The 26659-nt window shown below is 40.3% G+C and overlaps 1 protein-coding gene across 2 annotated transcripts in view; it reads left to right on the top strand.

Annotated features, from left to right (window-relative positions):
• The window catches only part of KCNK10 (potassium two pore domain channel subfamily K member 10), a 64996-nt gene that overhangs the window by 30986 nt on the left and 7351 nt on the right, over positions 1-26659 (top strand). For both annotated transcript variants that reach the window (XM_054199914.1, XM_054199915.1), the window contains 2 exons: positions 4925-5042; positions 8141-8301. In XM_054199914.1, the coding sequence (XP_054055889.1) occupies positions 4925-5042; positions 8141-8301 (279 nt within the window). The remainder of the gene's footprint in view (positions 1-4924; positions 5043-8140; positions 8302-26659) is intronic.

Below are 26659 nucleotides of genomic sequence, written 5' to 3' on the forward strand. Positions count from 1 at the left end.
AGACCTTTGTGGGATAGGCAGAAATATTCAAGGGATGGGCTTTCAAAGCTTACTACTTTTGATTTTACCTGAACAAATATTGCTGGTCTTGGTCCTTCAAAAATCCTGTTGTGGAAAAGTGAATAAATGGGGATTTTTAATGATGATCCCTTAATCACTGTATGAGGGGTGGTGAGAATAAGCAGAGAGTTAGGGAGTTATTAGGGAATCAGTCTTTAAAAGCTGCTTGCTAATAAGAAGCATCCTAATAATCATAATAGAGAAACATCAGAGCATGAAAGGCAATCGAAACAACTTTTTGTATGCTTGATAGGAATCTGCTTGGAAAAGAATTGTAGGAGGAGATAATCATTATTGGATTAGCCTGATCTGTGGAGAGGTATTAATGTAACTAGAAAAAAGATGACAAGAATTTTCTTTTCTTATCAAATTCCTGTCCTTGGTTACACACACGGTACATCCTTTGAGTAGCTCAGCACTCGAGAAGGGTATTATGCTTGTCCTTGGAAAAGATTTGTCTTCTTCATGCTTGGGATCTTAGTGGAGAAATTAATGAAACATGAACAAGTGAAACAGATAAAAGTCTTTTTTCCCAGAAAAAACAGAAAATCTGTTTTGTTCCTGACTCCTCATGAGCTGCACTAGCTCCCAGCTATCTCGTTGCCTATGGGCACAACTCTAGAATTTTCTTGATCTAATTGTCTTAATTAGCGATCGAGGTACCTAATACATTAGCGAAGGCTGGCATGTACTCACTCACTCACCAAGGAGGATCAAATATGTGAGTATCTGGGCCCAGTGAGGACCACCTGCACCCCAGGGGACAGAGGGCTGGCAGCTGTGGAGCCCACCACTGCCAGCCAGGGAGCTTGGCTGGCTGGGGGCAGCCAGGGGCATACCCCAGCCCAAAGTATCCGGCACCTCCCTGGGGACAGGGATGAGTTAAGGCTGGGCTGAGACATCGGCTCATGGGTGAGGCCCCAGCTCAGCAGAGCCTGTGGCTGGTCAGGGCAGGGCTGCAGGGAGCTGAAGCCCGACACTTGTACGGCATCACTAGGGCAGGAGCTGAAATGGTGAAACCACAGTAGTTTCTGTTTGGTGTAAGGAGAATATAAATGATTGTATCTGTAGAGAAGAGATACTGTTTTGATCTTATGTTGCGGGGAGGGAACTCTTGACACCTGGTGAGACAAGTTAGTGTTGACTATACCTTTCTTTGGACTTTGAGTCCTATATGTTAACAACTAGGCAGCCCAGGGTGGGCCAATGCCTCATAGCCCTTAAATATTGCTGCCTGAATGTCAACAGGTGGAACTGATAAAGCCTATTCCAGACTGAGATGGAATCTGGGTTGCACTCTTTGAGAATACAGGATTCAGTCATTCCAGTATCAATACATATGCTGGGATTTTGCCGTGGAGTTTGCCCTCAGCGCCATGCAGATTCACCAGACCATGTCTTTTTGATTACAGAGGGACTGTAGTGTGCTGATACCAAAAGGGCCGAGAGTAAAATGCACATCTATACAATGATAGGCACCCAAGCTGAAAATTGTGATAAGAAATATACATTTTAGAAAAAAATTATATTGAGTACTTGGATTTACTTAGGTAGTTTTGTCATTTCCCTTACTCCTATCTGCTTATTGGCTTTAGGACATATCCATTTCTTGAACATCAAGGAAGACTTTCAGCCCTTTGAGGTATTCCAAGTTATTGCCTTCCCTGAATGGGCGGCATTTCAAAAGATAAACTACCATAGATTAATAATTATTAATTAAAGAAGAATCCTTTTTGAATTCATTAAAAATATTGAAAAAATGTTGTGTACTGTGCATGTAGCTCCTCTTGTGAAGGCAGAAGGGATCAGGAAAGGAGTAAGCGTGAAAGAGCTGTGGGTACTTTGATAACCTGTTACTTTTGACTATACTTCAACTGTAAAAATACCTGAAACTGCTAATTTAAAATGTCTTAAATGTGGAAGGTTTGCCAACAGAACAGTCAGAAAATTGGTTCTTTCCCTACTCCAAGATGTAACCTGAGGATGCAGCTCTACAGGTCATGCTGCAAAGCCTATCTGAAGTTTCACACATGGGAAACTGTTGTAAAATTTCATGGTCTGTGTGAACTGGGAGAGTCTTGCCAGTGATAGTGTCCTTGTTTGAGTTTTGTGTCACTCTGCATCTAGCGGGATACTTCTGTGTAGGTGGACTTGTGGTGGTGATAGTAAGGCATCTTTTACTCATTGCGTGACCTGAAATTGCGTATTTAAGTGCTGCTAACTGCAGGGCTGCTCTCCTCTTGCTGCTCACTTTCTGTCCTCCATTGCAGCATGTAAAATACTACGTATTAAGAGGTGGCATTGGAGTAGTTGGGTATTTATAAATGAATGATGTCAGTCAAGCTTTAAAGAAAATATGAATTTGTTCTGGATGAGAAGGGAGCCTGAAAAGCTCAAAGCTACCTAGGAGCAACGGGAAGCTCCTTCACTTCAGGGTTGGTTCTTGGCCCTAATAGACTTGCTAAACTGTGTAAACTCAAATGTGATTAAAGTGTTGTAATTAGCTCGCTGACATTCACACGCTCAAGGGGAAGGCAAGCAGCATTCCTTGGCAGAAGTAACATGCTGGGGTAGCTGACAGTGTGTCATGGCCTATTTAAACAGGCAACCTGTCTCTTATGCTGATTTACGCTCTTCTAGGTAAACAAACAAATGACCTCTGCTTTCACACCACCTGCAATATGCCAGCAACTGGTACAGAAGCCCTTCAAGGGGTTTGGTCTTAAACACTTCCTTTCTCTATATCCCTGTTTCTTGAGATATGGACAGGTGCTGAGGAACCCTGGCTTTCTGCCCACGTGAAATACAACCAGTCCAGTCTGGGTCTTGCTCAGGCTGTAATTCCACAATCAGCTTAGCCTGGCATGTAGCAGCTCCACTGTTAAAAAAGGCTGTCCCGTACTGAGCTCTTGAGACATACCTGGCCTCTGCTCTTGCCCGTGAGCCTCTTCTCCCACTCCTTTCCCTTTTTGTGGGGCAATGTGATGAATAACTAAAACCTGGGGAGCAGATTAGCTGAAATTAGCCCGAAGAAAAAAATGCGGTAGAGGAACATTTGTGACGATGAAGTCAGTTGGAAATATAGGCAAAAAGTGACTGAGGAAAAGTGCAAAATGGAACGGAAGAAAAGAAAAAATGTGATAAATGAACCATCAAAGGGAAGAGGTGAATGAAGAGAAAAGTGTATCATTAAAGATAGGGATAGAAGAGATGTTAAATGGATGTATTTTAAAGTCAGTGCTAAAAGCAAAGAGAATATGAGGTTATAGGGAAGATCAGGAGAGAAATCATAGACATGACCAGGTGAGAAGTGGAGCAGCGGTAAAATAAAATGGTTAACTTTGCTTTGCACATTGACTGTATAGAAAAAGGTGAAATAAAAAATCACAGTGATAACTCATAGATCATAAGTCAGAGGTAAAAGAGAAGTGGTTAAAGAAATGGAATAAGAAAAGTCAAAACAAACTTGTATTGATAGGTGGGAATTCTGTGTTGAACAAAGTCAACGAGAGAGAGGATGTAAGAGGCAGCACTTTGCCTCCCTTGTTGAGACCGGCAATAAGTTCACTGAAATAACCAAGGCTAAAGGCTGGTGGCAATATTTAGGAGGAGGAGCAAATATCAAAGTGAGAGAGAAGGGGAAGATCTGGCAGTGGCGTGAGTAGCATGATAACAGCAAGATGAAGTGAAATTGGAACAGAACAGGAGAAAGGCGAAGAGCTGGAAATGGTAAGAGGCAGAAAGAGAGAAACTTGCTTCCTTTGCACTGGTTTTATGGGAGTTAATCTCAGTTGGGAACATTTGGGAAGGAGAGGTTTACTTTGAAAGGCTGTCATTTTAGGTGCTATTCCAGAGTGAGGTCTGAATTGCTCCACATTGGGCAATAGATTGCATGAGATCTACAAGCAACTAGGGAATGTATAGCAAAGGGCATCCCAGGAGTGAACTTCGAGCAATCCAGCTGAATGTGCCAGGTGCTGATGAGAGATTTATTTCTGTGCTTTGGAGGCTGGTGCATTTAGCTCTATCTTCCTTTGGTCTGTGAAGCTGCAATGGAAGGCAAACGTGTATGTGCCCATAACACGATATGGTACATTTTCTGAAATTCCCAAGCAAACGTTCAGCAGGCTGGTATGTCTGCCTGGTTTTATTCAGTGCTCTGTGAGACACATGGCAGTGACCTGGAAGCAGTATAGCTACCTCGGCTTCTGTTCTGGATTTGGTTCATTCAAGCGCTAGCTGGGAGCCTCTGTACCATGCTCTATTTGTGGACATGCAATCCTGTCCAGTGTGGCACATGGGAAGTCCTAGCAGATCACAAAATTGTTTCATTATGTTTCCACGGCCATTCTATTTGTTCATTTCAAATAGGGTGTATATATATGCTATTTTTTCTTTAGTTAACATAAAATATAAATAACTTAATCAATTATTAATTGCCTGGGAATTAAATCCCTGGCTGACTACCTTCAGTTGACTTCATGAACATTATTTGTATTTACCACCCTTCTTGCTGCTTTTAACATCAGCTGTTCCCATTGGGGTTTATTTCCTTTGGCAGTATTGCTACAAGAATGATATTTATATATCTCTTTGTGTTGTCCTTCCTCTGCTTCTCAGTTGCTTTGTATCTTTTGTCATTTGTACATGCATTTTATCTTTCTTCCACCTTAATAGCTATTTATTTCAGTCATATATTTGGCTCTTGAGTACAAAGGATGCTACTATACTTTGAGCAGGTATTAAAAAGTTTAAATCTAAGCTGTTCCCATGGTCCTAGAAATTTCCCTTTGGCGCCTATACTGACATACATAGGATATGGTAGGGCATGCATAAGGCTGATCTGTTGTCTTTTTCTTTGCAGCATGCTGTTGATGCTGATAATGCAGGAGTCAGTCCCATAGGAAATTCATCTAACAACAGCAGTCATTGGGACCTCGGAAGTGCCTTTTTCTTTGCTGGAACAGTCATCACAACAATAGGTATGTTTATTGTTTATAGAATCATCGAATCATAGAATGGTTTGGGTTGAAAGGGACCTTAAAGATTATCTAGTTAAAACCCCCCTTCCATGGCCAGGGACACCTCCCACTAGACCAGGCTGATCAAAGCCCCATCCAGCCTGGCCTTGAGCACTTCCAGGGATGAGGTATCCACAATTCTCTGGCCAACCTGTTCCAGTGTCTCATCACCCTCATAGTAAAGAATTCCTTCGTGGCATCTAATCTAAATCTCCCCTCTTTCAGTTTAAAACTGTTACCCCTCATCCTATCGCTACACTCCCTGATAAAGAGTCCTTCCCCATCTCTCCTGTAGGCCCCCATTAAGTACTAGAAGGCTGCTATAAGGTTTCCCCTGGAACCTTCTCTTCTCCAGGCTGAACAACCCCAACTCGCTCGGCCTGTCTTCGTAGGAGAGGTGCTCCAGCCCTCTGGTCATCTTTGTGGCCCTCCGCTGGACTCATTCCAACAGGTCCAAAGCTGGACACAGTACTCCAGGTGGGATCTCACCAGAGCGGAGTAGAGGGGCAGAATCACCTCCCTTGCCCTGTTTCTTGTGATGCTGCCCAGAATATGGTTGTCCTTCTGGGCTGCATGAACACATTACTGGCTCATGTCGAGCTTCTCATCAACCAACACCCTTAATTTTCTTAGTTTTCACTAAAAAGACCACGAATCAATACCCAATGAAATAACTATTCTATGGTTGTTAGAAATTTGAATTTTAATGTTATGGATTAATTTACCCATAAGGGTTTTATTCTGTCTCAAAATAGGACATCCTAAGTACGTCAATTAATTTTGGCTTATGCTCTGAAGTTTCATATAAGTAATTCTTCTCATACCCTATTCCTTGTAATTGGAAATGTGTTCACATAAGTATCACATCCTTTTTAAATCCTTCCTTGCTTTTATACTAATAATTGGAAGGAATTCCACAAATTGTACATTGTGTAAAAAAACCCACATTTTTTTTTCCATAGAATTTGTGGCCTTGAAATACTGACACATTTCTCTCTATTAGATGAAGGGTATACTGAACTACTCCATTTACTTTTCTTAAACCACTAGTTTTAGTAAGTTCATTATTCAGGCCCTTATCATCCATCCCCCCTATACATTGTGTCCAATGTATTTAGTCTCTTGATCTCTGAATGCTGGCCTTAGATATCCTAAGGTTTTTATCCTCTCCTCTGTGAAGATCTTGAAGATTATTCGAGCAGCTGGAATTTCAGAAGATGGTCTGAAGGAAAAAAATGATAAACTGGTAACACTGGTGATAAGGTTAATCTGCTGATAATTATACAGTGGTTTTATAATTTAAAGCTTGATTTCAGTGCTGTTATGGTTGGAGGTCAAGAGATCTGATTATTTGGAAATCACTGTCAAATTGTTGCTTTTTATTTGCATTGCCTTTGAGTATTCTTCTGATTTAAATATTTGATAAAGTGTTTCTCCATATTACAACTGTAATACACACACTGGTGACTGTATAGACAAATAATCTGAGAATCACATACGCTTCATTAAAGTGTGAGAATCTGACTGAATTCTGCAAGATCTTTGTGCAGGTAATGCAACAAAAAAAATCCTGTGGCAGTTAAAGACTTGCTGTGGCGATCATCTCAAACAGTGAAGTGTGTGTCTTTGGCTCTGCCTTTTCTTTGTTGTCAGAGCGAGGGTGAAAGAGCAGTTGTATAGAGTGTACTCCTCCCTGTGTTCCTCTACATATTAAGCTACATTACCATGTATTTTTAACGGTAGCATAAAACCAGCGGGTGGCAAGAAAGAAAACATTTCTGAATCAAATGTAAGAAAACCCTCCCTTAATATTTGTTTACTCAATAGACCCAAATGACAAGCTTTTAAATTACTCATTAAAATAAATGCCACTATGTAGGCATAGTTTATGTAGGCATATTCATTGACATCTGCTATTTAAATAACTTATTGAAAAGAGCTTGGATTTTTGCCCATATTTGCTTTAAATTCTCCATGAATGAGATTTTGATAGGCTACATAAAGTCTATGTATTGTGTCTGGGCATAAAAATGATTTTATTTTATCCACCAGAGCCCTGTTAGGGCTCCTCTTAGGCAGACGCTCAGCAGACTACCTGGTCAATCTCCGTCCACTGGCCTGTGGAGCCATGAAGAGGACTGTGGTTTGGAGGGGGGGGGGCATTGTTGTGTGTCAACATAGTCCTTTCACCATCCCATGACAGAGAGATATATCCAGTCCCAGTGTCACAAACCTAACATGATTAGGACCTGGGAGCTCAGCCTTAATTCCCAAGGACCAGGAGGAATTGCTATAGATGAAGCAGACACTTTCTTAGATCTCCATCTCTTTGGATGCTCTGTGTTTCCACTTTATTTCATCAGTGATTTGTGATTGTGTGGTCACTTTTAATATTAAAATGATTATGTATTGTCAGAATGCAAATCTCTATTACATTTCAGTAAAGATACCTGATCTTAAATAAAAAGGTGCAAATATTACTGCCACAAAACTCTCATGAAATACAAATGTTAGGCTCTTTATTGTCAAATTGAAAGAGGAACTGAATAAAGACTTCAAGGGCAAATTTGTGTAGTGTGGGTACAGTTTGGAGGCCACAGTGTAACTAGTCAGTGTGATGAGGGGCTGAGGAAATTATGAGCTAACCACTGAAAATGAGCCTTGTCAGGTGAATCACACTCCCATCAGGAAGTCATTGGCAATGACTCCGAGAGGAACAGCAGCACGCAGGCACCAGGCCAGCATGGAGGGATTTTTGTGCCATGAATAGTCAAGCTAGATTAATTAATCAAACACAACTTTAGATAGCACCTGAATCTATAGAAAACATGGGTAACTGAGGCTGTAAGAAGAACTAAATCACAGTGGGTAGCTTGCCTGGGAAATGACATCATGCCATGGAAACTTTGTAAATAGGAATTACATGTGGAACAAAGGTATGCCTGCAGAAACAGCAGTTCTTCTAAACTCATTAGTTTTTCTAATTAAATTTTTCTAATTTAGTTTTTCTAACAGCCCTGTATAAATTCTGGGAGTCTGACAATTATTTTTCTTCTCAGGGTATGGGAACATTGCCCCAAGCACTGTTGGAGGCAAGGTTTTCTGCATCTTGTATGCCATTTTTGGGATTCCACTGTTTGGCTTCTTGCTGGCTGGGATTGGAGACCAACTTGGAACCATCTTTGGGAAGGGTATCGCAAGGGTGGAAAAAGTTTTCAGAGTAAGTTCACTGTCAGTTGTTTGCTTGTGTTGTATAACTTGCTTTTAATTCTGTTGCTGTTACCTGCAGTCTTTTTTACATGTTGGGCACCATGAAATATTTTCATGTCTAGGTGAGATGATGCTTAATGTCCTTCGGGGTTTCTGTAGTCAGTGGAGAGAAACAGACGTCTCTAGATGGTGATGGTGACGTAGGTGTTATAGATCAGGCTCTGAATTTCCTTTTTGATGCTGTCTCTGGGGAATGTGTCTCCTAAGCTAGGTTCCTTACAAGGACTGGTTGTAAACACCTTCAAAACACCACAGGTTGCGTTGGACATATATGTCCATTCACTGAAAACAGAGAGAAGGTAGTGTAACTTCTGGAGGAGCAGGGATGCAGAGTATGTCCTGACTGTATTACTGATAAAGCCTAAAAGACTTGGACAGCGCGATTACTGGGGTGAATGTGAACTTGTGAAGAGATGGCCGAGTGATATGTTTTCACTGCAAGAGGACAGATGCATTGGAGTAGATCTGCAGCTGCAAAAACTGGCATAATGCCCCTGAATGGGATCATCTTCATGGTATTTACCTGCCCTGCCTACCATGGATACATCCTACACTAGATTTCTATATAGACTTTCTCATATGTATTTTCCCCTTATGTTGCCAGTACCCTCTATTTTTGAGCATATCACTGTAAGCAACTCTTTTGCAAGCAGTGCTGCAGACCTGGCAAATGCTGTTTGGCTAGTTTGCTGATGGTTCACTTCAGGGATTCTTTCTTTGAAGCAGAACTTCTAGAAGTGACCTGTGTGATGTTTCCCTTGGAGGCGGTGTAACTGGAGATAAGTCTTTCGAGGGACTGAGTGGATGAGAAGCTGTCCAAGCCGGTTAGTTTAATACGCATCTATTTCTAGAACATTCCCACAGATGAGAGCAAATTACTTCTAACTGTTTTTGAAAGGAAGTAATTGAGTATTAGACTGTAGTATGAGCAATTTCCCTTTTGATTAAATTACTGTGAAGTGTCCCAGACCAGCCATAAGGAATGTCTCAGGCTAAATGCGGAAAAAGGTGACTAGTGATTCTGTGTGAGTAAGCATGTACGTGCCTGACTGGAGAGCACTTGAAAATGGCCCACATTTTCATGAAATCAAAATAAGGTTATTGAAAGGTGGCTCAGGTTGGGCCTGCAAAACCAGAAGTAGCTAAGATCCCTAGTTGTTTTTTCACCTAGCTTCTTATTAGACCTGCTTCACTTCAAAGGAATCTCTGAACCTTCCAGGCTACTTCTGCCCAAGAAAAACTACAATCTCGAAGTCATGATATGAATTGGGAGTCAGAAAATTCTTGATTTATTGTCAGCTCTAGTACTGGCTTTCTGGGTGACATGGACAGGACCATTAAAGTGTCAGTATTATAGTTTATGAGTAAAATAATACATGCCCTACTTCAAGTATTTTAAAATTTGCAGATGAATGCTGATACTAATGTGTCATATAGGATATAGCCCTTTGGCACATAATGGGAGTTCTTTTGGCATTCAAAGTACTCCTTCCTTTTCTTGAGTTAATGCCGTTGCTTATTGTTTATAACCATCTAAACTATTTCTTTTCCTCCTTGGTATTTTGTCAGCTTCCAAAGCAATTTAGAGATCTGTGGTCCCCGTGTTTAGTTAAGATGTGTGTTTATTCCTTTTATTTTGATTCTCATAAATCCATTATGTCTGTTCTTTTGTGATTTGGTGGATGGGGTTACACATAATTTCCTTCAATATTCCTAGTAATGAGGTTCAGCTATTTGAAATATTCCTGATATAGTTACTATTTACATGCATCTTAGCCACTAGTCTTAATATCAGTGTTTTCACTTTATATGATTGTTTACATATCATTTGACATATTATAAATGATCATTAATATATTATACATGATATATAGTTTATATTGTTAGCTAATGCAGCATATAATAATCATTATAATTTTACTAATTATGTAATTTATTATCACATTGTGTTTACATTGGTAGGCTTCATAAATGTTTGGACGTAATCAGATGAATCGAAAAGTGGAGTAACAGCTCTTGATATAATCCTGAGCAGTGAACAAAATTTAGTTCAATATGTAACTCTTGTTTCTTACTTTATAACTGTCTCCTAATGAACTCAAATTCAGCATGTTTGTGGGTGTAAAGTAACCTTCTATAACCTTTAAAGAGAGGACATAAAAATTAGGAGAATAGTTAGGAGGAAACAAAAAGGAACAAACATAGGTTAAAAAGACACCAAAAAGCTTAATGTTGGGTGATGTGCCTCACGAATCTTTTGGAGCTAGCTGAGAGGTCACTGAGTGTGTATCAGTGATCTAGAGAGATAAGAAATTGAATTTCTGGAAAGATTTTGACAAGTTTTCTTATCAAAGGCTATAAGGAAATGAAGCTGTGATGAGGTAAGAGGTCTCACATTCAGTACATGTTTAAAAGGTAAACAGAGATTACAAAATGATGGTAGCATTATTGGTGTGATTCTACTGGAGTCCTTGCTGCGATCTTACTGTTTTAACAGGGATGGCCTGGAATGGTTCAGACAAAAGATGAATATGCAGGTGACAGTGTCTGCACATTATGTCTCTAGATGTTTCAAGATAGGTAAAATGGAACCTGCAAAAGGATGATAAGATGATAAGTGGAATCCAGTGTTGGTGATACAAAATAATGTATATTTCTTAAGTTTGAGGAAAGAAATCCTAATGTATTCATATAGGGATATTATCAAATTTCACTACTCCAAAAGGCTCCTGGAATTACTGTGGATGGTTGTCTGAAAATAACACTGAAACTTAGCAGCAGTTAAAAAGGTAAAAAAGTGTCAGCAGAAGAGATGAAAACCAAAAGACCATCTTACCTCTGCACAAATCCATGGTGCACTTGCACCATTAATATCACATGCAGTTCTAGTCACCCTGTTTTGAAAAGTAATTAACGGAAATGAAAATTAGTGCTAGGTCTGCCTCCACAGGCCTTGTAGTTGAGTCTGTACGATGGCATTCACTAGCTACCTGTATTTGCTTTCTATTGGGTCCTCAAGGGCAATTTGGGACAGTCCAGCTTCTAGCCTTGGGGAAGGGAATAGGAAGAAACTTTGCATGTGTCCTGGACATTATAATATATCAAGTTTCCATGTGCTTTTGCCTCAATATTCTGCTTCTGTCTGTCTCTGGTTGCCTCTGTTTATCCCCTTCACTCTTAGGGATGTTATGTGGCTGGTGTCAGGATAGCCAAGAGTTCCTGAAATCCTTGCAACTTTGTCATCATCTGTACAGGTGGATGGGATTTGAAGGCAACTTGATCTTGCATTGTGGTTAGGATAATTTTTGAAGTTAGGTAAGAGGCAGTATGCATACACTGGCAGGTGGGAAGGAGAGGAAGGTTTCTCTGACGGCACGGCAGTCTTCACCCAACACGTTTCCTGAACAAGTTTCTTGCTCCATCCAACAGTGTAACTGTGACCATGGAGCCCATGGCACGCAAGGGACAGCTTGCCCCTGGCATTCTCCAGCATAGCTGGAAAGATGAAAGGAGGGTTTCTCCCAGAAGAGTTGTGCTAGTGCACTTCTGCTGCCTCTGATGTGACCTGTGTGGAGCCCCACCAAACCTACATTCATTAGCAGCACAAATTACAGCCTAAGAATGCCACATTTAGCTATTGCAGTGATCAGCCCACGCACTCTGTGGGAATTTTAAGAACAATTTGAACTCCGTAAAGGGGAAGAGAACTGCTCTTATCAAACACACACTACCTCCACAGTATTGACAGACTATTTCAGCAGAGGAGCTGGACACATGCCACTACTCATCTTGTAATCCAAAATGTTGCCACTATTTCGGCATGTAGATAACCAGGAAAACAACTATTCATTTGTGACTAGGTAGGGCTGAAAGTATTTAATTGCAAAATAATGCTTTGTAAAAACAGGAACTTTTCATGTACCATTTTAGGAAAGGGAGGCACCGGCAGAGTGACACTGCCTGGGTTACGAGAAGGTATCCCAAACACCACGCATTGGCTAGTCTGTGCCATCTGTCCTACTGGAATAATCGTGTTTGGTATAAGTAAATAAACATCAACCAGATCAGAGACATAAACCAAAGCGTCCCACATGGTAGCCCTACCTACTCAGCTACTGATTATTCCTATATGTCCTATAATCTGTGGCAGAACCTCGCTGCTAGTCTGTTCTCACATGCATACAAGTGTGATTCCCAAGAACACGGATATGTACAGGGTCACCAGATTCACTTTATGCACTGATGACAAGCATTCAATATCTGGGTTGAGTGATGAATCAGTTTTCACAGCCCACCTGAGAAAACCGCGTAAACACTCAAAATGTAATTAAAAAGTCGGTAATTCTTATATTTTCACCTGGCAAAGCTTTCCAGACACTACAGAAATGAAATATGCATTCCAAGTAGTCATGTTATCTTACATATGTGAGGGATCTTATGAATGACCTGAGACAGTTTCTATAATAAACAGCAGAACAAACTCCATTCTTTTGGCTTGCTCTGTACACACAGAGGCTGTAAGCGTCTAAAGATAGAAAGGAAAGCACTCCATAGGCAGAGTGCACAGTTACAGAACGCAGCAGCTGTCATTATCATGAGTTAAATATAGGCTAAATTCAGATAGTCTTTATTGAAACCTTATAATGAGTGTTTAGATTCTCACTGAAAGTAGATGAGATGAGCATAACCTGACAGATCTTCCCTCATCTTGCAGTTCAGTACAGGTGCAGGCATTCAGCCTCGGCAAAACATGCTTCTGAGAGCACTCTGGGATTTTCTGGCATCTAAAGTGAAGCCAGTGTGAGCAGTTCCTGGACTTGGTTACTGCTTTCACTCCTCTGGCTTCCAGCATGATGCTGAGGACAGGTCTGGCAACACAGCTGGTAGGGTGTGAATTGCAACACAGGGATGTGAGCGAGCAGCCAGAGACATGGATGGTGGCAACGCTGCATCCCTGAAGCTCACGTCTCAAGAAAATACACTACTTTGTGCCTCTGTAAACAACTCACACTTCACTGAACCAGGGGCTTTTCAGAACACACACATCTGCCACCTCTCAGGTTTTCAGCATAGGGAACCTGTTTGCCCGTTGATCTCTTGAGAAATGGTTTGCTCTGGATTTAAGAGACATGTAAGTCTTATGAAAATTATATACACCTTTTTTCCTTTTTTCTGAAAGACAGCAGTAGGCATTACCTTAACCTTGAAACAGTCCTAGGAAAAGTAGTTCTTAGTTGGAAGATAGGGCTGGGGCAGCAATAAGAGAAGTCCCACTGAGCTGGTGCAAAGCTTTCTTCTGGCAACTGCCAAAGCTCTGCCTTTCCTCAACTTTGTTGTTTGTCTTTCTGAATATATCAAATCTACCCTAGCTACTCTCCCTCTATGCAACTTCTTTTTAGAGATTTTTGACTTCTCTGATCTCTTTTGTTACTGTACAAGTGACTGGAATTGTCTTTATAAATTCCTTATCTGAAAATGAATGGAAAACAGATCCTGTGAAAGAAAGTTTGTACAAGAGAGTAACTGTGCAGAGGAGGAACTTAAAAATACAGTCTTTTTTCTTTGTCTCCCTTCTGTCTGTCCATTTGCTCTACTATCTCTCATCTTGTTCTGTCTCCTCCTCTTCTTTCCCTTGGCTCACATCAAACCCTTAACATTATGCCTGATACCAGGCATATGCTGTAGACAGTAAATTATCCATGAGCCAACAATGTGCCCTTGTTGCCAAAAAGGCCAATGGAATCCTGGGCTGCATAGGGAAGAGTGTGGCCAGTAGGTCGAGGGAGGTCATTCTCCCCCTCTACTCTGCACTGGTGAGGCCACAACTGGAATACTGTGTCCAGTTTTGGGCTCCCCAGTTCAACAGGGACAGGGAACTACTGGAGCGGGTCCAGCGTAGGGCAACCAAGATGATTATGGGACTGGAGCACCTCCCTTATGAGGAAAGGCTGAAAGAGCTGGGACTCTTTAGCCTGGAGAAGAGAAGGCTGAGGGGAGACCTTATTACGGCATACAAGTATCTAAAGGGTGGGTTTAAGGAGGACGGAGCCAGGCTCTTTTCAGTGGTTCCCAGTGACAGGACGAGGGGCAACAGGCACAAGTTAGAAGATAGGAAGTTCCGTTCAAATACACGGAAAAACTTCTTTACAGTGAGGGTGACAGAGCACTGGAACAGGCTGCCCAGGGAGGTTGTGGAGTCCCCTTCTCTGGAGATTTTCAAGACTTGCCTGGCTGCAGTCCTGAGTAATGTGCTCCAGGCAATCCTGCTTTAGCAGGGGAGTTGGACTAGATGATCTCTAGAGGTCCCTTCCAACTCTGAAGTTTCTGTGATTCTGTGATTCTGTGATACCAGGGCAGGACTGGTGAATGAGTTCTCAGCAAAGTTTGCAGTTCAAAGAAGTTGTTTGAGGTTTCCTTGAAGTACCACCTTTACCTCTTCTTTCCTGGGATAATGCCATACCAAGGGACCCCATCTGCTCCCTAACAGGCAACCCCCACCCCACGCTTTCTCTTCCAGCCCAGTTTCAGCATCAATTCTTCTCATTTTTGGCAGCTGAATCAAACCTTCAGATGAGATCATTCCCAAAGCCAAAAATTCAAATCCAGATCACTGCTTAGACAAATTAGTGAAATCATTCTGGATTTGCACTCTTGTAAATGAATTCAAAATTTGGGACATGGTTAATAGATAAATGTATTATAACCTAAGTGACAGGCTAGCTAGTAAGATCCTATTTGTAGTTTTTAATGTATGGTCTGACACCTGCATTTCTGAGCAGATTAAGTTAATGGAAGACTGATGGAAAAGTTTTCTCTCCACTTCCTGATATCTAATCAAAATATACCAAAAATCAACACAATCTCTTTTATTTTATTTTATTGCATTTCATTACCAGCCAGCATCAGTGTGTTATTACATCATCTACTAAAAACCCACTGAGGATTTAACACCCTATTTTTATTTTGTTTTTAATATAGTGTTATTCATTGTGATTTTCTGTAAGGAAAAAAGCTACCGTTTTTTGGGGGTTTTTTTGTTTGTTTTTTTTTTAATTTTTTAAATTCATTCAAGAACTTCCACAGAGGAATGGTGCAGCACAATGATCAATCTGCCGTCTGCTGGCATCCTGTCCCTGGACAAAGCTGTCAGGACGGGTGTGAAAATCAACCTACTGGTGCACGCACACAATATTATTCCAAAATGATATAAGATTTATGAGCTGAAATTTTAGTGTTCAGAGCTTAGCCTAACAATTTCCTGGGTCATTTACAGCAATGAAGCTGATGAAGGGTCTAAAGCACAAGTTTTATGAGGAGCGGCTGAGGGAGCTGGGATTGTTTAGTTGTTTAGCCTGGAGAAGAGGAGGCTGAGGGGAGACCTTATCACTCTCTACAGCTACCTGAAAGGAGGTTGTAGCGAAGTGGGGGTTGGTCTCTTCTCCCAGGTAACAAGTGATAGGATGAGAGGCAATGGCCTCAAGTTGCACCAGGGGACGTTTAGATTGGATATAAGGAAAAATTTCTTCACTGAAAGGGTTGTCAAGCATTGGAACAGGCTGCCCAGGGAAGTCGTGGAGTCACCATCCCTGGAGGTATTTAAAAGATGTGTAGACCTGGTGCTTAGGGACATGGTTTAGTGCTGGGCTTGTCAGCACCAGATTAACAGTTGGATTAGATGATTTTAAAGGTCTTTTGCAACCTAAACAATTCTATGATTCTATGGCAGAGGAAATTTTCCCTCAGAATTCCCAGAATTCCCTTTCACCAGCAAAAGTAAAGTTTCATATGAACTTGGTAAGTTACCTGCAGGAAAACTTTGAGGAAGAAATGATGCAAATGCTTTCCTCATACACAAGATCACCACATTATGGAAAGACCAAAGGTGATGTAGCCTTGGAGAGAAACATTATGGAGAGCATAGAGTATCCTGACTTGAAAGATTTTTCATTTGATTCTGTGATTCTGTGCCTTTCACTCATTGGGAATTTGGTTCTTTGAAGCTACTTCTCTTTTGTTCCCCATGCATAAGAATAACTTTCTCAGGAAAAAAACTAGTTCTTTCTCAGGAAAAAAACCACCTCCATTATATATGAACTGCAGGAAAGTATCTTTTTCTGCACAGTGCTGAGATAGTAAGCTAGTACTAAAAAATTCATGAGAAAATCTATGGATCACAGCTTTTGGCATTTTATTTCCTCTAACAGGGTATTTAATTCAGTTATTGATGCTTACAGCTAGTCTGCTTCAGGGAAAGTAACTTAAGTGCAGCAAAACTTTTGCTGATTTGTTCTTATCTGCTCGTCTTTGTTGCTGAGTATACATTTAGAATCTAAAGCTTACATGGGCTGGCTGTGGAGCACATCTTTCTTTAGTTCTGCAAGTCAATAACCTCTTGCAAATTGGCATACAATTCAAGGGTTAATATTAACCTGAAATGTTAAATTCAGATCTTGACATCTATGAAAGATCTTTTAAACATTTTGGTTTTATTAACAATGTCTGTTAGGCCTGTAAGAGCTTGTGAGAAGTATAGCATCAGCCTGAGGCAACTTCAAAGAGCGGATCATGAAGGTCTTGAAGTGAGTCTGCCTCTAAAGAGAGCCCCAGGAGGTGTTGAGCCGGGCGGTAGTTGAAAGGGCATTCCTGGGGTTGCTAGAAAGAGAAGGCAGCAGCTCTAAGAAGGGAGAATGTGTCAACACCAGGAAGAGATAATAATTGCTCCAATTTTAGAACCAAATCAGTCTTGCTAAAAAGATGATAGTATAATGAGGAAATACTATTCTAAAACCAGGCTTTAAAACTAGCTTAAATCCAGAGAATAGTGTTATCTGGAAATCTCAAGTCAGCTCCAGTGCACCAAAACTGAAACCCAATATGCATTAAAGTCCATCCCCCAAAGTAATTACCACTAGTTTTACTGTAACACCTCTTTCTGTGAGTGTTAGGCACTGCACAGTGTAGCTGTTGACTACCTATAGTCAATAGAAGAAATCTTGAACTGTTTTGCCTGCTTATGTGAGGCCTTTTAATATATTTTCATCTTTTTTTTCTTCATTATTTAAAATTATTAGAGGTTCCAACCTTCGATAATTCTTCTTACTGGAGTCATACTCTTGTCACTGAACTGCAGTGCTCATAATATTTTACAGCTCTTAAAAACAGAATATTGTACAAAAACTAGTCAGGGATCCATGATTAATACAAAGGCTTTATTTATTGCTGTTCAGGTATCTATCTGTATTACAGTAAATTGTAATAGTTCATTTTTTATTTGGGAAGCAATTTTCATTACATTGCTTTTTGACTGTGTGGATAGACTGCAGCTATTGTAGTATGTGAACCCAAGATCCTCTGTTATTCTCAGGGTTTTTCTTCATCTACTTTAGCTTTTTTTTTTGTATGGTGCCTAATATTTTAGCACCTGTTTGAATGTTTACACAGAATTAATTAATAAACCAAAGACAGGTGTAGTAGGCAATTAGTGGCTAAAAAACTGTTTTAAGTGCAAGGTAAGAGAGTATTTGGCAATTGGCACTCAGTAGAAGGTCAAACCCTTCTATGGATGATGGATCAACCTGTGCATGATGATTTATCATGCTTAAAGAAGACCATAAAAACAATAGAGTAACAATGAAGTAAGTTTTGAGGAAGGGTTTTTTTCCCACTGTTAATTTGAATGTACTCAGGCTATTTTTTGTGTAAATCAGGGATTATCTCTGGAATATGATCTCTATCCTTTTCGCACCTATTGTTCCCTCTGTCTGTTTCTTTTCTGTTTTCTGTGATGAAAAAAGATGAGCACAATTTCTTTTTCTGTATCAAAACCCAATCTTTGCCACATCACATTTGGTTTGAAACCAGGTTAGTATTCAGAATGATCTCAGTATAAGCAGTGGCAAGGAGTTGCATTTCCATCCAGAGCCTGAATCCCAATTTTCTTATTAAGGAAGTGACTTAAACAGTCCTTTATGGTTTGAAATGTTGAGGAACCGCTATTGGAAAGGGTAAAACTATGCCTGTCTGCCTCCTGCTAAATTTAGTATTAGTCACAGAACTTCTAATTGCAGTGAAGTGCACTGGAAATAAACCCCATGGGTCTCAAGCAATTATCTCTCATGAAAGACAAGACAAACAGGAGCTGCAAGCATGATTAAGAGTTTACGGAGCCGCTAGGGTTTCTTAGATACTGTGAATGAAGCTTAAAAAATAAGATACTTCAGTGGAAGCTGCTGATTAAAGCCAAAGAACACGTGAACTTTTCAACCAACAGCCTGAAAGTTAAACTCTTTCCTAAGCACTAATAGTGAATAACTGCCTTTTGTTATTGCCTAAAGGTTTGATCGTATTGCTGTGGAAACTTCTCTGTATTGCTGACAGTGCGGTGCTGAAATACCAAATCCTGTGTGCTAGGGTTTTGATCCAGGTGTTGCGAACTCTGAAAACCTGAAATCCTAAAGAAAATCCTAACCTCAAGATTGTTTAGTTTGCAATATAGGGAGTGAAGGAAAAGCAAGACAGAAATGCAACTGCAACACAAAATCACTCATCATAAAGTAATTGTTGATCCCCCCCTCTCCCCTAACAAATACATAGAGCCATTCTAGTTAGTGTTCTTCAGAATATCCTCCAAAATTCCTGTAGGCAACCTTGGGGGAAACATCAGAGACTGAGTGTGAGGGGAGTGTTGGATCTTGAAAGGCAACAGACAGAAATCAGTTCATGAGGGTACCTGTACACGGTGCCTCATCCCAGGCATGAGGACTGTGCTGCTTTTTCACTTAAGAGATGCCACTTCAAGGTTACGAACAGGCTGGATGGAGGTGGCGAATTTTGTGTTATGTTGCTTTACATATTCAACTTTCACCTTTCAGAACTGTCAAGCTATTGTATTAACCATGCTAATGTAATTTACATGTTCATGTTTTCCCTTGGCACATACACATGTCATTGTGGCAATAAGAATTGTCTTGAGGCATGGGACAAAGTGTTTGATGCACCCTTCACGCTACGCAAGACCTTTCCTTTAGAAGGTGTTCCCTGCCTTCCTTTTACCTTTGCAGGTAAGCAGTGGCACCTCCTGCAAAATGTTGGAGAAGGGGGAGATGTGGCATGGAGGGACACTTCTAGGGGTGAGACATTTTCCACTCTTTCCACATTTTTGCCTGGGGGGAGCTGCTCTGTCTTCCTCCTTTCACTTTCCTTCCACTCTTCTGGGATCTGTATCCCACCTGGAGTAAAGTTCACTCACTGTGGGCTACTTACCTGAGAGAACACTCTTTGGTTACTTGGCTAGTCACAAATAGTGGTTTTCTCTATAAAGACTGCAATATTGCGATCTTTATAGTCTTAATAGCTGTAAGAAATCTCATGGTAAATATAAAATATGCTTTGGAGGCTTCTGCAAGAATTTCTTGCAGACAATGATACATGCTATTGTACCTGAGAAGGGCAAGGGAAGGCTGCTTAGCCAGTAATTCCAAAATAAGCAGAAACTGAAAACTGCAGTCTAGAAATAGATACAAGAAGTCTAGCCTGAAGATCTACTCCCTGTTCAACCTTTCAATGTCTAGTCCGACGAAGTATCCACTCTAGCCTTACCAATGCTGATGTTATTACATTCCTAATCACTAGGGAAATGTTCTGAAAACACAACAGTATGGAGAAATCTGGATGCTTTATTCCACTGCAGAGGAAGAAAACAAACAAACAAAAAAATAGAATAAAAAATGAAAGATCAAACAGAGCTGAAAAAGAAACATTGAATTTCTCCACCCTGCTAAGATGAGATATTTCTAACATGAAGTTTCATTTTCTTTTTCTTGTTAAGTCATTGAAAGTGGCCATGTCATGCAATAGATAACTAGATCTCTCATTGATCTAGCTACACTAATTGTCTTTCTCTGTCTCAGTGCATTTCTTAATTAGATGCTGAGCATATACTCATAAAACTAGCCTTGCTGCTATGTGGCAAGGCTAGGCACTTTTCTTTGCACCATCATAACGGCATTTTATTTTTTGTCCTGAACTGCACCGATGAACAAGGTTAAAGCATTGACTCAACGCTGATCAAAGGCAGGGTTACCAGGAATGACAAGGTAAAACCTGTTCAGGTACAGGGAAGTGATATTGAACAACCATTATTAACCCATTCTTGCACTCCCTGAGAGTAGGAAATATAGGTGTGACTCAGAAGGGAGTTGAAGGAAGGAGCAATACATTCCAAATTTGGCCTCTGTGAGCATCCTTTGAAATTGCTTAAGTCTGTGTCATGAACCTCTGTTGTCCTTTTTCTGCTCCAGTGTCTGAGAAAATCATATATAGATATGAATCCCTCTTATTCAACTTTAATTTTTTCTTAGGCCCAGTACAGCTCAGCCAGAACAGAGGTTTGGGCTCATTATTGGGTTTTTTTGGTTGTTTTTTCAGTAGCATAATAAGCAATGTGCAAAAATTGTTGGTGCATATCAGAAAGCCCTATGTGTGCTTTCTATGTGTGTGTGGTATGTCAAGCCTAGAAAATTTCCGAGCCAGTATTTCTGTATTTTCATAACACATTGTCGGTACTCACATTATGACTGCAGCAAGATCCATGCCTAGAGATTTACAAAAATAACATTAGGGAAAGCTGCTGCCCTGTGAGAAGCTTGCTGCATATTCCATCTGGGTCTAGACAAACACCCTGCAGAACTGTGGTTTTATGGGGAAAAATAGCAATGTAAAAAAATCCTTCTTTACCCATGCACTGTATGTGTTCCGGATTGTCTCTCCCAAGCTTAGTAACAAATGTGAGTGCTTACAGCTTTTTATATCTGTCTCCCCTGTCGTTCTCACTACAGTTAAGAAACAGGGGATGGATTTTGCATCTTCTTCTGCATCAATAGCAGCATTCTTTATAAAACATGAGAATTAAAATAGCACTGAGATGCCAAGAGAGCTGGTTAGCCAGTAGGGGAAGCCCGTCTCTAGTGGAGTGGTCCAAACCACTGTTCTTAACCCATGGAGGTGTCTGAAATGTCGTATGTATTTTAAAATATATGATTTAGAATTCTGCTGCTATGCTTTCAAGGGGCGGTGCCTTCTTCATCGATGTGGTGAGTAGGCCCTGGCTGGCAGCAAGCACCCACACAGCCACTTGCTCGCTCCCCTCCCCACAGTGGGACGGGGAGAAGATAGGAAAATTCGTAGGTCAAAATAAAGACAGTGAAATCACTTACCAAGTACTGTCACAGGCAAAACAGACTTGACTTGTGGAATTTAATTTATTGCAGATTAGCATAAATATTTAATTATTGAGTTGGGTGTTTGGAATCAAAAAAAGACAAACATTCAAAATGCTTTTCCTCTCCCTTTTCCAGGATGAGCTTAACTCTCAGGCTTATTTCACTTCAGACACCGCGCCTCCACCTGTGGTATTTCCGCAGGTCATGCTCAGTCCCTCTCATGCAGCAGGGAGTGGCACAGGGATTGTGGTCTGGGCACAGTGGTTTCTCTCTGTTGCTTCTTCTTTCTCAACCCTTTTCCTCTGGTCCTTCACTGGTCATTATGGGCTGCAGTCCCTCCAGGAAAAGTACCTGCTCTGCCATGGAGAACCTCCCGTTCTCCTGACCTTGTTATTCCCTCATTCCCTCCTCCTTTGCCTGTCCAGCATTTCTGCCCTTTCTTAAATACACTCTCCAAGAAGTGCCACCATCTTGTCTGAGGGGTTCAGCAGTGTCCTGCGGTGGGTCTGTTGGAGACAGCTGGAACCGGTTGTGGTCACAGAACACAGAACAAAAGATACTTATATTGTTCTCAGATGTTATCTCTAAGCCACTGATATTTGAAATACATTTAGTTTCAGTCTCATTTGGAATGTGAAGGAGCTAGGACAAGTTAGAAAGAAATCCACAGTGACAGATATAGGCAGCAGTGAGGTTGATGTGACCATACCGCTGATCAGGAGCTCTGTGAGCCCAGTGCCATGCCGGTCTTTCTGTACAGCCTGTTGAGATGGGCATCACACTTTACTGAGGTATGTGCCAAGCTCTGAACTAGGGCTGGCTTGCATTTGACTGAGCTGAAAGGCTGGCAGTGTGAACCTGTGGCTGTCTGCACCCTCTACACTAGCCTAGCAAAAATGTTTTGACTAAGGACATACCTAATGTTTGTGTCAGAGCAAAAAAATAGAACTGATATATGCAATATTCTGGTTTATGCTTTGAGTACGAAGACTGGCTTTCATCTTGTTAAAATATTTTGATCTGGAGAAAGTGATTTAGAAGACAAGCTGTTTAATTAGTGCACGGGCAGAGACAATCTGTTCCAAGAATAGTTGGCAGCATGGGAGAGGGCATAAAGTTAAGAATAGGTGAAGAGGACAACAGAAATGTTAAAGAAATGTGTTTTCTTTGGAGGAGTGCTCCAAAATGCAGAGCCTTGTGGCGAGATGAGGACAGCACGTTCCATGCAGGCACATTATACTAGCACTAAAAATATGACATTGGTCATCTAGCCAAAAAGGTAAACAACTTGCTTGGAGTCTTGGGGATATTTGTCAGGAATTCAGAGAAGAACATGTTTGGAAGACAGAGGAACCATCTGAGCTCACTGTGAAGCAGCAAATGTTCCAATACTATTTTTGGTTGAGTAGTACTGTATATTGGGTGAGTTTCTGTGAAAGGGGAGGTGACACTACAAAATCTTGGAATAAGCATATTTGAAATATGCTGTTCTTGGAAATATATATGTTCAATAAATTTAGCATTTAGTCTAGTCTGATAAATGGCAGTAGCATCTTTTGATCCCATACCTTATGTCACCTACTCCCTTTTTGAAGGAATATGTGTCATCACCATGGTCTCAGCTTGGGAACTTAAGAACCTTCTTTGGTTCTTTTGTGGTCAACGGTCAGGTCAGAAAAAATTGTGCCTGAGTTAATTAATCTGAAAAGTGCAGGAGCTGTAAAAGAATCCAGTTCATCAGCTGTGATCTTTGTCACCAGAGACAGAGAAAAGGGTGAAAAAAACAAAGAAAGAAAAAAAAAACAAAGGGATTTTTTTGAACTCCTGAAGTTATTGAATAAGACCAAAACCAATAAGACCCCTGTGTATGTAAGAGAAAATAAGGAAAAAGCAAGGTCACAATTAGTGATGGAAAAGATGCATAAGAACTAAATTCCACTTATAAGGCTGTTTTCATGAGAATGTCTGTCCACACCCCTCTTGGCGCTAGAGCAGGTTGACAGTAGGTTGTTTAAATTAATATGAGCAAGGTGATGTCAGTGATGTTGCCTGTTTAGCACTTAGCCACCTTAAGAATAAAATCAGCACCTTGATTAGTAAATGGAAATGAGCCCTCATAGGTGGTTGTATCACAGAAAACTCCGTTCTTTTCTTCTTAGATTCTGCCTTTAATCTTTTCCAGATTAGCTCTGAGTATATTTAAATTGAAGTCTCTCTCATTAGCAGGCACTAATTTATTTATATTTGTGAACGTCTTACAAATTATCTGCTTCATCAATGTAGAGGGAACTTGTTAGCAAAACAAAGCAAAACAAAACAAAAGTTGAAAACATCTCTTTTAAAGGTGTTTTCATTTTACTTAAACTGCTATGAGATGAACTACTTTTTGTGGAGAAAGGCCTCTCTTACTGTTTTATTTTGACACCTATAGAAAATTGCATATTTATGCCACAAAATGGGCTCAGAGGATGTGTTAGCCTGGCTGGAGGTGCTCAGCTGTTTGTCAGAGTTTAGCTCCAGATTGTAAACACTATTTAAAAGAGAAGTTTGTATGAACCTTTTCATATTTCTCAACCTTTAGTGTTATATATATATAGTGTTATACATGTATTTATTTGTTTTAATAATGACTTGGTATAGCGTAATAGTGCATTGGTTTAGGCTAATCTAGTCTCGTCTTGATACAACTGTGCCAAAACTGGAATGTAAAGGCTGCGTTTCCTTATTCCTGAGAACCTGGGCAGGACAAAATGATGTTCTTTGTAGTAAAATAGCAAGGCTAACTCCATCTGCAAAAAAACTCATGCACACCAACCTTTTTGTAATCTGTGATTACTACAATGTACATATGCCATGAATAATGACATTTATGCCTTATTTTTTGGATCGACAGCAGTTATACTTTACTGTGAATGTCCGCTGAATGCATGTCTTGCTGTAAGAGGCCCCCCCTTTTTACTTGTATCCTGAATTTCTTGTGTTATTGTCCAATAAGTAATTCTACCTCTGAATCTTGCTTTTGTGCTCTTCTCAGTAGCTCTAAAAATGCTGTGCCTGATTCACCATTGCTTTCTGACTTCATTTGTACCGGTGGAAGAGTAAGAAAAAATAGACCCTTAGCTGCCACACTTTTGAGCCAGTGACTGAGATGCACAACTATGAGTCAAGCCTTTCTGCAGATCATCTCATTAACGTCGTTACCATTTTTACTTGAAAAACCAACAAACTTTGGCTGAGTTTGTCACTCATGAACAAGTGGATGTCCTGAACGTTTGGTACTGATTTGCAGGCCGTTCTTTCCACTTCTGTTTCTACCATGAGACAAGACAATCCTGACATATTGAAATGCATTTTAATGTTGCTATATGGGGATTGGAGGAAGGATTACTATGCATGACTTCGCTTTACTAGCAGTGCTTGGCAGCTCCAAAGTACTTTTTGTCCAAGGATTCCCAGAACTATACAGCCTCCTAATTTCCACTGTAGCAAAGTGTCTGCCATTTCATTTTTACGTATCAGGAAACTGAAACATTTAGTAGGAGTGAACAAATCGCCTTGGCCAAACTAGTAAATAAAGAGCAACTTGGTTAAATCCTCATCCTCCATGACAAAAAGCAAGTGTGCCAATCTAAGAAACCATGTAAGATTCATGTGATCAGTTGCTTTCCTTTCACCACACATACCGTAAGTCTGAAATGCTGCCATTGTGAATCTGTGTCCATACCTCTTAAAGGAGCTACATCATCCTTTAGTATTTTAGGAAATTGCTCAAAACGACTCTCCAGAAAAAGAGGAAATAAGAAGTAAAGTTAGGTTTTACTATTCTTGTGTTGTTTTTCTCCTTGGTACTTCAGTGGCAGTTTTTTCCATGTCTCGTATTTGATTAATCTTCTTTATGGCATTGTATTAGTAATCCTATTTAGCCATTTCTGTTCAGCCAGACACAGAAAACAATGCGCACACACAAAAAGAAAAAAATTAAGTGTAGGGATCATCTCAAACGGTTTAAGAAGTATTTATGAAACATGTCATATTTATGCTGCTACCTGGGTTCTAAATGCAGAGCACCCCAGATCAGAGGGTCTGACATTGCACCTCTAAAAGAAATGCTCATGCTTTAGTGGAAGCAGTAGTACTGCTCACAAGCTGGCCGGATATTAACCAGTTCAGGCAACATCCCTTCTGTATATTACAAAGATAACTTCTGAGACCTTATTTCCTGTCTGGGCATGTCCTAATCTGAAATGAGATCTCATTTCTGGGTTAAAGGAGATGCTTGATTTGGAAAACTAATTTGGAAATATGTGAGTTACAGTGACCTCCACATTCCTTTTCCAGGATAAATACAGAATTTACACTGCCACTGTAATTAATCCGCAGTAAGATTTCTAGTAATTTCCAGGTTTCTCATGAAACTCTATTGAATTTTGAGTTTATTTACAGCAGAGAAAATCTGAAATAAATCTGCCAGAGTGAGTTGTGTTAATTCAGGCCTGCAACAATATTGCTGGAAACAAAATCTAAGTTTATTTTAAATAACTTTAGAGTTTATATGATCTAGGAGTGTAAAATGTTGCAATTACACTGCTCATATTTGTATTCAGTTTATAGCAGCCAGTGACACACATACTCTTTGTTCAAGAGCCTTCCAGTGTGGATTTATGTGGGTAGTTTTATCTCAGGTTTTTTGGTATTTGTCATAAATCCTTTATTTTTGGAGTAAACTGATAAACCTATCTATTTTTGAAAAGGAGATTTAACCCTTGTATTTGTGAGTGAAGGCTGGAAATCACGAGTCTAGAAAACCAAAAGCATGAATTATTACTACATAAAACCTCAGGTTTTGGGGGAAAAAAAGGATTTGTTTTTATTTTAGTCTTGGTCTTGCTTGTGGAATGCTTGGTGCTGGTGAGGCAATATGGGCGCACATACACATTTATGGAGCTGTGAATGCACACTTATTCTTACACATTGAACCTGAACTGGAGTGTACTGGAGCCTTTCTGAAACTCAAGACTGTTTTTCCGGGCTGTGTTTCTGGTAGGTTAGTAACTGCCTAGTGCATGGAAAATGGGAATCACCATTTTC

Source organism: Rissa tridactyla, chromosome 4 (genome assembly GCF_028500815.1).
Source record: "Rissa tridactyla isolate bRisTri1 chromosome 4, bRisTri1.patW.cur.20221130, whole genome shotgun sequence".
NCBI lineage: Eukaryota > Metazoa > Chordata > Aves > Charadriiformes > Laridae > Rissa > Rissa tridactyla.